At 38.5% G+C, this 17,557-nt stretch overlaps 1 protein-coding gene across 4 annotated transcripts in view; it reads left to right on the top strand.

The window, feature by feature from the left end:
- MYO5A (myosin VA) overlaps positions 1-17,557 on the top strand; it is a 186,635-nt gene that overhangs the window by 131,524 nt on the left and 37,554 nt on the right. For all 4 annotated transcript variants that reach the window (XM_033851686.2, XM_033851685.2, XM_019946568.3 and 1 more), the window contains exons 25-28: positions 3,795-3,908; positions 10,236-10,379; positions 10,618-10,671; positions 12,802-13,029. In XM_033851686.2, coding sequence (XP_033707577.1) covers positions 3,795-3,908; positions 10,236-10,379; positions 10,618-10,671; positions 12,802-13,029 — 540 coding nt within the window. The remainder of the gene's footprint in view (positions 1-3,794; positions 3,909-10,235; positions 10,380-10,617; positions 10,672-12,801; positions 13,030-17,557) is intronic.

The following is a 17,557-nucleotide window of genomic DNA, read 5'->3' as shown; positions in this document are numbered from 1 at the left end:
ACCCCAGAAGAAGAACTAAACGAAGTGGCGATAAGCAATCTACCCAATAAAGGGTTCAAGGTAATGATCATAAAGGTGTTCAGTGCACTCGGGAAAAGAACGAATGAACATGGTGATAAGTTTAACAAAGAGAAAATATAAAGAACCAAACAGAATTAAGGAATACAACAACTGAAATTTAAAAATACACTAGAAGGAATCAACAGTAGGTTAGATGATACAGAGGAATGGATTGGTGAACGGCAAGACAGAGGAGTAGAAATCAACAATTCAGAACAGCTAAGAGAAAAAAGAATTTTAAAAAATGAGGATAGTTTGAGAGAGGCCTCTGGGACAACATCAAGCATAATAACATTCTCATAGGGGTCCCAGAAGGGGAAGAGAGAGAAAGGGGCAGAGAAGTTATTTGAAGAAATAATAGCTGAAAACTTCGCTAACCCGGGAAAGAAAACAGACATCCAGGTTCAGGAAGCACAGAGAGTCCCAAACAAGGTCAACCCAAAGAGGTCAACACCAAGACACATTATAATTTAAATGGTAAAAATTAAAGATAAAGAGAGAATCTTAAAAGCAGCAAGAGAAAAGCAACTAATTACATAGAAAGAATTTCCTTGAGACCGTAAGCTGACTTTTCAGCAGAAACTTTGTAGAACAGAAGGGAGTGGCATGATATATTCAAAGTGATAAAAGGAAAAAAACCTACAACCAAGAATACTCTACCCAGCAAAGCTATCATTCCAATTTGAAGGGAAGATAAAAAGATAAAACAAGCAAAAGCTAAAGAATTCAGGACCACTAAACCTTTTAACAAGAAATGTTAAAAGGACTTCTTTAGGCAGGAGAGAAAAGGCCACAACTAGAAAGGGAAACTCTCACTGATAAAGGTAAACATACAGTTTTGGTAGTAGATCAATCACATATAAATCTAGTAGGAAGGCTGAAAGACAAAAAAGTAGTAAAATAACCTATATCCACAGTATGTAGTTAAGGGATACACAAAAAAAAAAGATGTAAAATATGATGACAAAAACACTAGTCATGGGGAGGGGACTGAGAATGCATGGTTGTTAAAATGCGTTTGAACTTGAGATCATCATATTTAAATAATTAAATATATTTGTATATGTATATATGTGTGATTGAACCTCATTTATTGTTGTTTTTATGAACTTCATTGTAACCACAAACATATTATAGATACACACACACACACACACACACACAAAAAGAAAGTAATCCAAATATAACACTAAAGAAAGTCATCAAATCACAAGGGAAGAAAGCAAAAGAAGAAAGGAACAAAAAAGAACTACAACAACCAGAAAACAACTAACAAAATGGCAGTAAGTACATACCTATCAATAATTACTTTCAATGTAAATGGACTAAGTGCTCTAATCAAAAGACATAGAGTGGCAGAATGGATAATAGGAACAAGACAAATACACACACACACACACACACACACACACACACCTGTGAGAGACTTCAGTTCTAAAGACACACAGACTGAGAGTGAGGGGATGGAAAAATGTATTCCATGGAAATGGAAACACAGCTGGGGTAGCAATAGTCAGACAAAATAGACTTTAAGACAAACACTATAACAAGAGACAAAAAAGGACGTTACATAATGACAAAGGGATCAATCCAACAAGAAAATATAACAGTTGTAAACATATGTTCACCCAACATAGGAGCACCTGAATACATACAGCAAATATTAACAAACATAAAGGAAGAGATTGACAGTGACACAATAATAGTAGGGGACTTTAACACCCCACTTATATCAAAGGACAGATCATCCAGAAGATTGAAATCATATCAAGCATCTTTTTCCACCACAATGCCGTGAGACTAGAAATCAACTACAAGAAAAAAAACTTGAAAAAGCAAACACATGGAGGCTAAGCAAACCACTACTAAACAGCAAATAGGTCACTGAAGAAACCAAAGAAGAAATTTTTAAAATAGCCGGAGACAAATGAAAGTGGAAACAAAATGATTAAAATCTATGGACTGCAGCAAAAACAGTTCTAAGAGGGAAGTTTAATGGCAATACATGCTACCTCAGGTAACAAGAAAAATCTCAAATAAACAATCTAACCTTACACCTAAAGGAACTAGAAAAAGTACAAACAAAGCTCAACATTAGTAGAAGGAGGAAAAAAAAGATCAGAGTGGAAATGAAAGAGACTAAAAATCAGTTTAAAAGATGAACAAAACTAAGAGCTGGTCTTTTGAAAAAAATAAGAAAAATTGATAAACTTTTAGCCACACTTATCAAGACAAAAAGAGAGAACCCAAATAAATAAAATCAGAAATGAAAGAGGAGCGGTTACAGGCAACACCACAGAAATACACAGTATCATAAGAGATTACTACAAACAATTACATGGCAATAAAATGAACAACCTCGAAGAAATGGACAAATTCCTGGAAACATACAATATCCCAATACTGAATCAGGAAGAAATAGAAAATATGAACAGATCAAACATCGGAAATGAAATTGAATCAGCAGTCAAAAACTCCCAACAAAAAACATTTAAAGAAGAGTTAACACCTATGCTTCTCAAACTATTCCAAAAAATTGAAGAGGGGGCAGTTTCCCAACTCATTCTGTGAGGCCAGCATCACACTGATACCAAAACCAGACAAAGATATCACACACACAAAAGAAGAAAATTACACTAATGAACATAGAACATACAGGTTGGGCGGGGCTGAGGGGCTTTCAACTGCCCCTGGGGGCTGGCTTCCTTGTGGTTGCACAGATGGGTCTGCTCTCTATACGCCTGGATGTTGGAAGGAAAGAGGCAAAAAGCCCTTTGTGGCTTCTGGCTCTTTTCCTGCACCTGGGAAGGAGTAAAGGAAATTGGACAGATCCCAAAGCTCTTGGAGGCCTTTCTGAAGCTCTCAGGATTTGTAACCCTAGAAAATCCAGGCCACTGAACATTTCCATGTCTGCTGCTGGGGGCACCCTAGGAGTGAGGGGCCCAAACCCAGCCTTTTTATCTCTTCTTCCTTCAAGTCATTCTCTAACCCCTTTTCCTACAGAAAGGAAGGGACTACAATTGCTTTTCTGTTCCCCACAATCTTTCTGAACACTAGTTCATAGGTACCACATGCCATAAAAGTGTCACCTGGACTCCCTGAATTAATAACCCAAGGATCTTCCCAGGATTCTTCGAGCAGCTTCCTTGCCTCTTCTGCACATTCATCCTTCCCACTGCTGACTCCAGAGATTCAGCTTCAGGCATAAAACTAACAGAAATTGTAGTCGCCTAAGTGGAAACCCCCCTCCCCTGACTTTTTTTTTTTTCTTTTTACCGTTTATGCCCAAATACGGTGCAGTAAAATGATTATGCTATCATTAAATATATCCTATGAACTTTTTGGTAGGTTTTATTTGATTGCAACATGGAAGTCAGTTACAGTCCTTAGATGCTGAGGCATCATACCTATGCTTCACCCAGTGCGACTAGCCACTCACAACTTTAAAAAGCGGACTCTGCCAGTAATCACAGATGATTTTTGTTCGAGTATTTGGTTTTGTGACTGTGCTTGTCATGCCCTCCTGGTGCATCTTTCTCATTCTTTGAGGAGCTCCGAAGGTGACCCTTTTGTAAGAGTTTGTTAATACAACATGGAACAGATCGTTTGGGCATGAGAACATTAAGTCAGCGAGTGAGGATTAGAACTGAGTTAAGGTGGATGCTGTCTTAACTATGCCTAGTTCAATTATTTAATTATGTTGTGTTAACTGTAACTGCTTATTTGTCTTGCAGAATGTGCCTAAGCCTGGACACAAGAGAACAGACTCCACCCACAGCAGCAATGAGTCCGAATACACCTTTAGCTCTGAAATTGCAGAAACTGAAGACATTCCATCAAGAACAGAGGTACATTTTAGACACCTATCAGTAAAAGTAAGATGTGCCCATGCTGTTACTAACAGAGAACATTTTCTTTGCAGGGAGGACCCCATTTGTCCATAAACGTAACATTTGTTTTATGCTGTTTATTCTTCATAAGTGACTTAAAGGTGCTTAATTAGCTGTGTACATACATACTTATTGCATATATTTTTTTGTCAATAAACATTTTAATTTTCATTTTTAATGTAATTTTGAGGATCAGATTTTTCCCTTCTGTAATTCCCTTTTACACCTTAACATGTTCTATGTGCAAAAAACATAGCCTATCATGAATTTATTTCAGACTGAGGTAAATTATTTGAAAGGTAAGCCCTCTGTCCTAGAATATTATAAATACCAATGCCCAAGAGTTTAGCAAAATTGCTGCCTGTTGGATGATAGTTTGTACCAATGTAATTCTCTCCCACAAAAATGCATGAAAAACAGCTTATAAATCTGCCTTAGTGTTTTGTGTTACATGGTTTGAAATCAAAATGACATGTTACTGTAACTCCAAGAGTACAGTGACTTTAAGTTAGATTATTCCCAAACCAATTCTCAGATCTTCTTCAAATATGACATTAGTTTCTGTAATGGGTAATTCAGGCACAACTCTTCTATTTTTGTATCATATTCTGCGAGAGTGGCCAAGTCAGAAATAGACTGCTTCTGGAAGAACAGCTGAAAAAAATTGAATAATTCTTTCCTTTCTTGTCTTAGTTCCACTTGAGATGAAAAGTTTCTCCATCTCATTCTGTTCCTTTTAAAGAAAAGTGTCATATAATTGGACTCATACATAGGAGAGGGCTAAGTTGCTGGCCCAAGGTCACAGCTTGTAAGTGGCAGAGCCAGTATTCTAACTGAGGCCTGTCTGTTCAGAGCTCCACACTCTACCTCCTTGCACTCAGGGGTTCTACACTGCGGTTCTCCAGTCCCATTTCTGTCTACAGATAACGTTAGGCTGGGGACATTGATACAGCAGTATGGCCTGTATATAGCAGGACAGAGGTCGTTCAAGTTATCTGTTGTGCAACAAACCATCCCTGACTTTAGTGGTTTCAAACTACAGCAATTCATTATTGCTCACAGTTCTTTGGGGTTTTTTTTGTTTTGTTTTGTTTTTCCTTGAATTTTATTTATTTTTTTATACAGCAGGTTCTTATTAGTTATCCATTTTATACATATTAGTGTATATATGTCAATCCCAATCTCCCAATTCATCCCCCGCTCCCCCGCACCGCGCTTTCCCCCCTTGGTCTTCGTGTCCATATGTTTGTTCTCTACATCTGTGTCTCTATTTCTGCCTTGCAAACTGGTTCATCTGTACCATTTTTCTAGATTCCACGTATATACATTAATATACAGTATTTGTTTTTCTCTTTCTGACTTACTTCACTCTGTATGACAGTCTCTAGGTCCATCCACATCTCTATAAATGACCCGATTGCATTCCTTTTTATGGCTGAGTAATATTCCATTGTGTATATGTACCATTCGTCTTCTTTATCCGTTTGTCTGTAGATGGGCATTTAGGTTGATTCCATGACCTGGCTATTGTAAATAGTGCTGCAATGAACATTGGGGTGCATGTGTCTTTTTGAATTATGGTTTTCTCTGGGTATATACCCAGTAGTGGGCATTACATTTTTAAACTCAAAACTCTTATATGCTTTACCTAATTTTTACTAATAACAGTTTTTGTCAGGGTCTCTATTCTTTTCAAGTTTTCTCCAGATTCTTACAGATTTGAGGGGAGGGGTAACCTTTTCATTTCTATTCTCACTTGTTTTCTGTCAAGTCTTTTCTCAAGTTAAGAGATAGATTAGAGTGGGATTTGGTACATTTTTCATCTTTTTTGAAAAATGAAGTGTGAATTGTGCTCTAGAAATCACCTACAGATCTTGGATTATTGTAGTGTCTGTCATGTGCACTGACCACCAACAGTAGGTCATACACTGGAAGTCTTCTCTCAATAATGAGGAAGGCTGTTGACAAGTAGTCATGCTTGTTTCTTGTGACTAAGTGCATGCATCTGAGATGTGGCTGGCTTTGGTTAGGGCTGTCTTTACCATGGGACAGACTACAGTAACTCTCCTCCTTGGGACTGAGTCCATAACCTTAGCCTCAATCTCTCTGTGTTTCAGTTTCCTCATCTGTGAAGTGACAATGCTATTATTATCTTACTTTATAGTGATATTTTGAAGATTAAATGAGTTAATTTTTATAAAACACTTGTAGCAGTGTTGATACATAGTAAGTGTTCAATAAACAGAGGTTTTTGCTCTAATAAACAGGCTTCCAGTGACCACCCTACAATTCTGACTGTGTGTGGCCAGGATCAGAAAGATGGAAATCTACACTAGTAATAGAAAAAGAGAGATTGATTATCAGAAGGGAAATTGTGCAGGACATAACTTTGTACTTCGAATTACTTGTGCCTTGCAGGTTTGCATTTCTTCCTGCAACTACCTCTGTAATGGCCAGGTTTACAAATTGCCCCTTTCAAACTAAAGGAAAACTTTCAACTCCTATGTGTAATATTCCCAAGTAGCTCTTTTAGAATCCAGTGCAAGGAAAATAATGGGATCACTATTGTTTATGAATTGATTTTTAAAAAAGTAAAACAAATACATTGTTTTGAAACAGAATTCTGACCTTAGTCATGTAATAATAGCAACATTTGATATAAAAATAAAAGATTAATGTCTCTCTAGTCACAAATCAGAAACCTGTGATTGTTTGTTCACAAGACACAATGACACCTCCATTGCTGTTTCTCTGTGAAGAACTCACCTGCCAGCTCCACTTGCCTTGCAGCCCTCCCACACTTCCAGCATCTTCGTGGTTTGGGGTTATTTTTTTGGAACCATTGCTTCTCCACGCTCTGTAATGCCCCTTTCTTAGTAGCCATTAACTAATTATCTCAGTTCTGCTATTGCTGTCGAGCTTTCTCATACCTGTCAAATCCAGGGAAAGCGTCACCATAACTTTCTCAGCTATTGTCAGCAGTAATTCCAGAATGACTGCCAGGCCTGTCGTGGTAATTTTGTGAACAAATTCTGTTATCTTCCTGATTTTCCTCTAATGAGAGACTGTTGCTATTTTTTAGATTAGTTTTAAAGCTTCACTTTCTTGGAAAAGCCCTAGATGACAAAGTCCTAACAAAGGAAAGAAAGCAAAACAAAACCCCAGACACTTCCCTGAGCCAGATGGCCCAAACTTCCTTCTTGCTTACGTGGTATATCTCTTTGATTATACGTGTCATTAGGGATAAGAATGGGCACCATTTGGAGCTCTCTTAATTACTTATCATTATGCCTCAATTTTTGCAGTTGTCAAATGTTCCTATCTATAGGTACAATGATGAAATATTATATTCATTCATAGAATGAAGGTTTCTATCATAGTGTGAAAAAAGGCTTAAATAGTTAAAAGTTTTCAGGGATACAGACACCATTAATAGAGGAACAAACATTAAAATACATAAGATAGAATGTTTACATTATAAATAAGCTAAAATATAAATATTTGTGGGATGTATAGAAATGAATTTTTTTGTTGTTGTTCTTTGTTTTTTGTGGGGTTTTTTTGTGGTACGCGGGCCTCTCACTGTTGTGGCCTCTCCCGTTGCGGAGCACAGGCTCCGGACGCGCAGGCTCAGCGACCATGGCTCACAGGCCCAGCCGCTCCGCGGCATGTGGGATCCTCCCAGACCGGGGCATGAACTCACATCCCCTGCGTCGGCAGGTGGACTCTCAACCACTGCGCCACCAGGGAAGCCCCAGAAATGAATTTTTGTATGAATGAAATTCTGTAGTAATTTCATGCTCAGGAAAGATGCTACCTCTGTTCTACTAAGTCGGGACAGACTTTATGGTGAAGGTCATATACCTAAACTTTTTGTTACGCTGAGCAGTGCAAAAGTGGATAGATGGACTTCCCTGGTGGCGCAGTGATTAAGAATACGCCTGCCAATGCAGGGGACACAGGTTTGAGCCCTGGTCTGGGAAGATCCCACATGCCACTGAGCCCGTATGCCACAGCTACTGAGCCTGCGCTCTAGAGCCCGAGAGCCACAACTGCTGAGCCCGTGTGCCACAACTACTGAAGCCTGTGCACCTAGAGCCTGTGCTCCACAAGAAGAGAAGCCAGCACAATGAGAAGCCCGTGCACCACAACAAAGAGTAGCCCCTGCTTGCTGCAACTAGAGAAAGCCCTCACGCAGCAACGAAGACCCAACACAGTCAAAAATAAATAAATAAATAAAAATAAATAAATTTATTATTTTTTTAAAGTGGACAGAAAGAAAAAGACCAGGTCTAACTAGTTTGTAGATAAATGACCCTGACAGCCTATAAATGCCCCACTTCTTAGTTTAGTTGATTCTTCTTAGGTGTCTTTTTAGAACTGGAATAATACTGAACTTAGCACTACCAAGAATTCACAAAAAATCAAAGATTGCTCATGAATATAAAAATTATTCAACCTCATCAAAAAACAAAGAAATATAAATTAAAACAATAATGAAAAACCACTATTGGTCTACCAGCTGAGCCAATTTTTTTTAATAACAGTCATTGCTGTTCCAGGCAAGTTGGTGGCTGCTGATGGAAGTATAAACAGGCTCAACCAATTTAATAGACTTAAAAACATTAATGTTTAGATATTTGTATACTAGGTTGTTTATTTTAGTATATTTCCATAGCAAACAGTTAGAAATAACCCCAGTGGTCACCAGTAAGGTAATAGCTAAGCAAATGATGGTACACATGTCAATACAGCCATTAAAAATTGTGCTTTCAAGTATCATGTTATAAATTTGGAAAACGATTATAATACAATGCTAAGTTTTAAAGACAGTACAAAATTATAATGAAAGTATTATTCCAGTTCTTTAAATTTATTTAAAAAAAAAGACTGGACAAAAATTGTGGGTTTTCTCTGGATATGAGATTATGCTTACAGTTCTCTTCTTTGTACTTTTCTTATTTCCTAAACTTATTTTGCTTTTATATGAGGAAAAAACATTTTTTAAAAAATTGACAATTGGAAATATAAGATTTGCTAATCAGTTAAGAATTATACTTCCATCATTTAATTAAATAAGTTGTTGTTACCATTCTCTTTCTCTCTAACAAAAAGAGGATCTTTATCCTCTCAAAATCTAATGATACAATTGTTTCTCTTCTTACCTCATTAAAAATTCAAACCGAAAGTAAAGAAAGTAAAACAATTATGGAGCCTCCAGAATTTCTATGATGGTGGATAGGGGTTAATTATTTCCTTTTGCTTAGCTTTAGTTAGTGTATCTTTATTTATCCTACTAGTTCTCCCTGTGACTCTGTTTTAGAACCAATTGACATGATTTTAAATGCTGCTAGGTTATCTTTCAGTTTATTAGGGGCTGTATATATTTTGGTTTTTTAGTTTTCTCTCTGACCTCAGTAATTTATGCTAGCATCTCACCTTTTCAAAAATCATTTTTCCTAATTACAAAAGTAGTACATGCTCATTGTAAACAATTCAAATATAGAAATGTGTGAAGTAGAAAATGAAACTTTCCCACAGTACCTCCCATTCTCTAAGATAACCTCGATGGCCTTCTAGATATTTGTATGCCATGTGCTAGGTATACTTAAAAGTCACATGTATTGGGTTTTGGTTTTTTTTAAGAAAAATGAGATACTATCCTGCAACTTGTTCATTTCACTTAATACTTTTATCTAGAACATATTTATCTACTCATGTAGATCTACTTCATTATTTTTAACAGCTATAAAATACTTCATAGTTTGACTATACCATAATTTATTTAAGCAACTCTCCTATTGACCAACATTTGAGTTCTTTTTAGTTTTTTGCAGTTAGAAAAAATATTACAGTGAACATCTTTCCCCATATATTTTTGTGTACTTGTGTATTTGTGCAGGATTAATTCTTAAACATATATTGCTATGTTTGTCCTATGTTAAAGAATATACAGACTTAAATTTTAATAAATACAGCTAACTTGCCCTTCCAAAGGGCCTACTTATAACTTCCACCAATATCTTATAAGACACTGTTACTAACACATGGCCTTATTAATCTTATTAGTCTTTGCCAGTATGATGGGGGAAAGTGATACCGTGCTGTTGTTTAATTCGCATTTCTCCATTTATTAGCTGGTTGGATGTGTTAGTTGTATATTCTTTGGCCATTTATATTTCTCCTATAAGTTTGCCTGTTTCTCTGTTGAGCTGTTCATCATTTTCTCATTGGCTTGTACATCTTCCGAACCATCTTGACCATCTTCTGATTTCTGGGGTTTAGGAGCCAAGCGAGAAGAAGGTGCCTCTGGACATGTCATTGTTCCTCAAGCTCCAGAAGCGTGTCACAGAGCTGGAGCAGGAGAAGCAGGTGATGCAGGATGAGCTGGACCGCAAGGAGGAGCAGGTGCTCCGAAGTAAGGCAAAGGTGCGCAGTGCTCTCCCACCCTAGGTCCATGGCAAACTGAGTTCTGCAGTCTCTTCTTTAATGGCAACTCAGCCCAGAAGTACTTTAACTTTAACCAAGTAGGTTTTGGTTCAAGTAGTGAGGGCTTAACTCTCCTCACTCTTTTCTGCTGAGCTAGGAAATATTCTAAGAGTAAAAATGTGACAATCAAAATATAACTACTTACTTATAAAGTTTTTAACTTTGTGTGTTTCCCTAGGAAGAAGAAAGACCACAAATTAGAGGTGCAGAACTGGAATATGAGTCACTCAAGGTAATGGGAAGTTTCAGCCCAAGACTTTGAATATCTTGTGGCGAGAGACCTGCTCGGAGCTTCTGTCTCTCAGAGAACATCCTTAAGGGTACCTGAGGCCCTAGCTTAAGGCTTATTCAGGCATTAGTTGTAGCCCTGTGTCATTTCCTTTTTAAAATTCTCTTTCATATAAGCTAGAGTTCAGTCTAAGCAGAAGCAGGAGCAGTAGCTGCCATTTGAGGCTGTAGAAGGTAGGAAAGGACATGGACCCAGGTGACAGACTGCCTGGGTTCAAATGCTAGATCTGCCACTGTATGACTGTGTGCAAATTCTCCTTTCTGTGCCTTGGTTTTCTCATCTATAAAGCGGGAATAATGATAATATGTATCTTATAGAACTGTCATGAGGATTATATGAAGTAATTCATGTAAACTGCTTAGAATAGTACCTGGCACATCATAAGGACCCAACAAATGTTGGCTGCTGTCATTATCTTCATCATTTTAAAATACAAGCACTTTACACATCAGCCTTAATTTTTAACAACCATCCTGCAAGTAAGCATTTTAATTCCCATTTTATAGATGAAGCAACTGACACGAAGAAGTATAAGTAACTTCCCTAAGATGACCCCACTAGAAACCGACAGGAATGGAATTTGAACATTGGTATCTCTAGCTCCAAACCCCATGCTCTAACCATCAGACCCCACTGAAACTATGTGTTTGTAGAGAAGGACAGTTCCCAAGTATTAGCTCAGTGTTTCTCGAAATGTGGTCCCTGGGCCATCTGCATCAACCTGACCTGGTAATTTGATGGAAATGCAAATTTATGGGCCTCACACCAAACCTATTGAATCAGAAACCGTGGGGGTGGCACCAAGCCATCCGTCCTCCGGGTGATTCTGATGCACATTAAAGTTTGGGAAACATGGCATCAGAGCTTAGGTGTCGAAGTAAAGACATTCATACGTTTTCAGAAATAGCAATACGAATCTGATTACCAGTTGGTAGGAGACTGGGGATAGGAAGGAGCATTCATTTTCACGTTTGAATGGACTAATTCATGAAAGAAAGTGTTATACATTCTTAAACTAGGGGAAAAAAAGGACTTTAATTAGTCTTACTATAACATGTTGAAAGGTCTAATATGGTGCTATAAACCTAAGATTGCTTCTCTGGAAGAAATGGTAAAATATTTTATCTTTGTGTGGAAGTGTCTCACTTCCACTATCATAAAGCCTTAATGTCATGTGCTAAATAAATCAGCATGGTGCTTTTAAATGCCCGTCTGCTTCACTATTTCCCAACCAGTATCCTGTGACATTTGTATTTTAGGGTCAATAAATAGAGTTTAGCGGCAGATCTCTATTCCGGGTTCCACTGCCGTTGGTTGAGCAGAGCCTACAAAGGGCAGCACTAACTGGTGATGGGAGGATGGCTGGTAGTATGTGAAAGTATGGAGATGGTAAAGGATGTGTATGTCCATCTAGATGACTGAAGGAAGAGGTCGCCCATCCTCTCCTCCTGCTTCTCAAGGCTTCCACCAGCAGCTTCACAAGCATGTCACACAGGAAAGAAGTTTCAAAAATATATTGTTTGTTGTTATTGAAACACTATAGAGAATTTTATTAGTTTAAATACTATGTAATTTTTAAATTAGAAGTTAAAAGCCTAAAATTTCAGTGGTCTTTCCCCTCTCCTTTACAAAAGAAATAAGAGGGTACTACTCAACACTTCAGGGATCTGCTCTCTGAACAATTCATTGGAAATAACCTGACCATTTGGACCTTCATATTTGTGCTTGTATTTACCCATAAAGAAAACCTGTGCTTCTTAGTACTGAGATAAACTCACCCCTTAGGACTCAGCCTTCTCTTCAGGCCTGTGACCACACCCTGGGCGGCCTGGAATAAATTTGATTCTGGAATTTAGGTTGATGAAGCAAACTACCATTCACCTTGCTCAATTCCACTTGACGCTGACTTTCTTAATTTTAAGAGCTGAGTTCCCAGTAGAACCAGGGGAGCCATTCACTATGGAGCTCTGGCGATCTTTTCCAGCAGAATTCTTCTACTATCTTAGAGAAGGATGAGTATTGCAATGTAAAGTTGAGGATGACAGCGATGAACTTCTTTGTCTATTCATACAGCGTCAAGAACTAGAATCAGAAAACAAAAAACTGAAAAATGAGCTGAATGAGTTACGCAAGGCCCTTAGTGAGAAAAGTGCCCCCGAGGTGACCGCTCCAGGTGCACCAGCCTACCGTGTCCTCATGGAGCAGCTGACCTCTGTGAGTGAGGAGCTCGATGTCCGCAAGGAGGAAGTCCTCATCTTGAGGTCTCAACTGGTGAGCCAGAAAGAGGCCATCCAACCCAAGGTAAGCATGAGCAAGTGGCTCAGGTGGGTGTTTGGGGACTGGCCTCTTTCTTCATACCCTTTCCCTCCAACTTATTTATTTATTTATTTATCTTTGCGGTACGCGGGCCTCTGACTGCTGTGGCCTCTCCCGTTGAGGATCACAGGCTCCGGATGCACGGGCTCAGCGGCCATGGCCCACAGGCCCAGCTGCCCCACGGCATGCGGGATCCTCCCGGACCGGGGCACGAACCCGTGTCCCCTGCATCAGCAGGCAGACTCTCAACCACTGTGCCACCAGGGAAGCCCTCTCTCCAATTTATAACAAAGCAAACATTTAAGAGCATTTTTAGTCTAATTGAGGATATCATCATTTTGGGGGGAAAATCTCAATGTTGTTTTAAAACTGTTGCAAATACCAGTTGGAGTGAACAAGAGGCAAATGATATCTCAAATGCTCTTCAAAGTTTCACCGCTCACTCATGAGCAAAGGGCTTTTAAAATTAATCGTTTTTTAGTAATCTGGTCATGATAAATTTTGATCAAAAATACAATTCTATTAAATACAAAAATCCATAAGTTGTCTTGCTGTGGGAAGGCATTAAGTACAATTTTAAATTATTTGTTGAAAATAGCCTGTTTAAAGATAGGAAAGATAACACATGAAAAGGTTAGAAATGAGATCAGTGAGTAGAAGTGACATGGAGATGATTTCTGCTCACTTCAAGAAGTTCTGTTTAATGGTGGGAGTTGTCCCAGCTAGGAGGGGCTGTGTTTAGTGATTCCACAGAGGGGACCCAGGCTGAAGCATATAGATGGCCCTTTGAACGCCTTCCCTGACCTCAGATAACTTGAGATCCAACTGCCATGTGTTGGTGAGAAATGGACCTTTTAGTCATTTGACATCGGGGGGAATCTGAATAATCATCTTAAAACCTGGTTTTTGTCCCTGCCCATGTTCATGAAGCAAAGTGTTACCAAGAATTAGGCAATCAAGTATCCCAGCTGCATGACCTGCCACATAAAAAATGACTATAAGACAGAGAATGAAAAAAAAAAAAAAGAGAATGACACATACCATATGATTTCACTTAGTATGTGTGAAATCTAAAAAACAAAACAGAAGCAGACTCCTAGCTAGAAGAAACTAGTGTTTGCCAGAAGGGAGGGGGTTAGAGGGTTGGGTGACATAGGTAAAGGGGATTCAGAGTTACAAACTTCCAGTTATAAAATAAATAAGTCACAGGGATGTAATGTACATCATAGGGAATATAGTCAATGATATTGTAATAACTCGTATGGTGACAGATGGTAACTAGACTTATCCTGGTGATCATTTCATAATGTATAAAAATATCAAATCACTATGTTGTACAAATGAAACTGATATTGTATGTCAATATAATTCAATTTTTAAAAGACTATAACATATAGTGAATGGGATGCCTGAAAGATCTGAGAGCACTTCTCTTAGAAATGGTAGTTCTGGGGCTTCCCTGGTGGTGCAGTGGTTAAGAATCCTCCTGCCAATGCAGGGGACATGGGTTCGAGCCCTGGTCCAGGAAGACCCCTCATGCCACAGAGCAACTAATCCCGTGTGCCACAACTACTGAGCCTGCGTACCTAGAGCTCGAGCTCCACAACAAGAGAAGCCACTGTAATGAGAAGCCCGTGCACTGCAACGAACAGTAGCCCCTGCTCGCGGCAATTAGAGAAAGCCCGCGTGCAGCAACGAAGACCCAACACAGCCAAAAATAAATAAATAAAAATAAAAGAATATTGAAAGCCTCCAAATTCTAAAAAAAAAAGAAAAGAAAAGAATAAAAGAAATGGTAGTTCTGCATGTGGTTAAGATACCATACCTGGCACATAACATTTGTATTTGATAACGACAACTCACACCTGGGACTGGGCCTCAAGAAACAAGCCTCCCTCTGCATGCTAGCTGGAACAGAGTCCAAAATTAGAATTCCTTTCTCTGGTTCCCTGTGATGAACTAATATTCTAACAAGAAACTTTAGTAAAAGTCAATAGAAAGAAAAAGAAAAATGAACCAAGGGGTATAAAAACAATCCAGCTCACAAGAGCACATAGCTCTGGTACCTCACACTGTCACCTACCCAGCTCACATACTCCATGTGACAACTTATCTCCAGCGCCTAATGGGCTGGCCCTGTCTAACCAAGGTCCCTGCTCTCCAGGCTCCAAGCCTACACATAGCATCAGCTTGTTTTCTCTTAGGAGAAATGCCCAGGACACTGACTAAGCCCTTTCAAACCCAGGACTGTTTATCCCACTCCGTTTCTAGTCAAGGGACACATCATTTCACAACTCCTTTGCAAGCAAGTGGTAAGTGATATCCCGTGGGCCAGGTGATGATCCAGCCCAGCCAGCCACATCTAGTTTACGTGCTCCACCTCCACAAGTGTTCCGGGAGGCTTCACTTGGACAAATGACCTCCTACCAAGGCGTTACTGTTAACTCTCACAGACCTGGGATAAGAATTTTACCATAATACATTAACAGGAGGTTCATTTTCCTCATACCCTCACAAATACTTTATAATTAGAAAAATCAAACCAACTCAAAAGAATTTCAAGAGTCTGTTCCTGAGAATTAAGAGTTGCCATTACATAAATATATATTAATGTCCACTTCATGCCAGTTCCATGGATAGTAATTTACATACAGAGTTAGTTTTAGGAGAAACAAACTTGGTTGTTTTCACAGTTAGCTTTTATCTGTTTTGATGAGGACTCAAGATGGAATTTATTTATGGAACTAAGGGTTTGTTGTTTTCTCCATTTGTTTTTTGTGCTTGCTGACTTGTGATTTTCAGGATGACAAGGTAATTATATATTTTTTTAAATTTTTAGTAAACACTTCTATTTAATCCTGATTTTTACAAGTATCCCGCAGTTTTGCAGTTGATATTTTCTGGCCAACAAGTCTATTTTGATATTTACAAATTAATTTCCTATTTGACCCCCTGCTATTTGAGAAGTCAGTGGGAAAATAATGGATGTCATAGGCTCCAGTCTGGATCGCAGAGAGGCCTCCATGACTTTTGAATTCGTAGTCAGGTCTGTGACTCATAGTGGTAGTTATGGCAGGCCATCCACAAGCGGGGGAGGGAAGCCCTTAACTCGGAGCACACTCCAAAGTGCAAGCGTTCCCATACTCTCATTTCTACCAGCTGTGGGTTTGTTGGCCAAGGGTGAGGAGGGGCCTGAGGAGCTGAGCATGCCCTTGGGAAGAATGGGATTTTCCTACATGGCGCAACCCTTTCAGAACTTCTGGTCCTGTCTTGGCAGGGACTCTTTGAGCAGTGAGTCAGGAACTTCCTAGCGCTGGCAGTCCAAGTCTGACCCCATGCCCAGCCCCTGCTTCTTAGCTATGATAGGCCGGATAAGGGAAGGACTGGCTACTTTCTACTATCTTTCCTTTGGATGAGTTCATTAGATCTACTTACCTAATTTACTAAAAGTTAAAAACCAGATCATGTAGGTCCTCAGATGTCAAAGAATACATGTAGCGTTATTTAACATAGAAACTGGTTCTTTGAGTTACAGTCTAAAACTTAAAAATCTGAGTATGGCCCTTTATAGAGTAGAAAGATTTTCTGCCTTTCAATAAAAGAGAAAAAGAAATTTTCTATGAAATATGTAGTAAAATATTTATAAAACATACCTAGAATATTTATAAAAATGCTATATGTGGTGCTTATGGGAAAGATTTTTAAAATCAGTAAAGCGTAAGCTCTTGTTATAGCTCTTATCAGGTTATATTTGGTCTTCTCTAAGTGTGCATTTATAGACTCACAAAAGGACAGCATTAGGATAAAAGTGGGATTTTTTTTAAAAAAAGGATTTTTTTTATTATAAACACTGGAATTCAAAAGCGAGTATTTGTAGGCCTCTAGTTGACATTAAAGTTATCTTGGTCTCTAAGATCATGATATTTGAAGTGTATTCTGTAATCTCTACTTCACTGTGAGATCTGGCTTTAGAGCAAATGTTGACTAAACCATCAGACATATACTATTTAGACAAATAGAATGGGCTCTTGGGTTCTAAAGAGTATTATTCTTTAGAGGCTATAGAGCAGTTGTTCTTATTGTCTATTCTTGCCCTGGTTTAGGAGAGAGAGAGAGTGGCTGAGTAGAAGCAAGATTTTGAAATTACATTGGTTGTCAGACAGATTACACCAAAAAAGAAAAATAAAAAAGGAAGTAAAAATGTTAGCAGAAAAGTCCTTTCTACGCAAAATCGTTAGTAATTCTGACCTGCCAGATGTTTATTTCAAAAGCTTATGAACCATGCTATACTGTAACAGAGGAAAAAAGAATTGAATAACAGCAGATGGTAGATATTTCCAAGGAGCTAAATCCTTCCCATTAATATATATCTAAAGATGTGAGGAAAAAAACATTTAATTTTGCTGAAACACATGATCTGAACACCACTTGTTTGGTACTGAGTTGTTAATGGGAAAATGAGCTTTATGTCAAACTTTTCGTGTTTATTAGGGTATTTGTTTTGTTATAACTG

This window comes from Tursiops truncatus, chromosome 2, assembly GCF_011762595.2.
Source record: "Tursiops truncatus isolate mTurTru1 chromosome 2, mTurTru1.mat.Y, whole genome shotgun sequence".
In the NCBI taxonomy this organism is placed as follows: Eukaryota; Metazoa; Chordata; class Mammalia; order Artiodactyla; family Delphinidae; genus Tursiops; species Tursiops truncatus.
The sequence above is the reverse complement of the archived record's forward strand: the minus strand, read 5'-3'. Positions and strand labels throughout refer to the sequence as shown.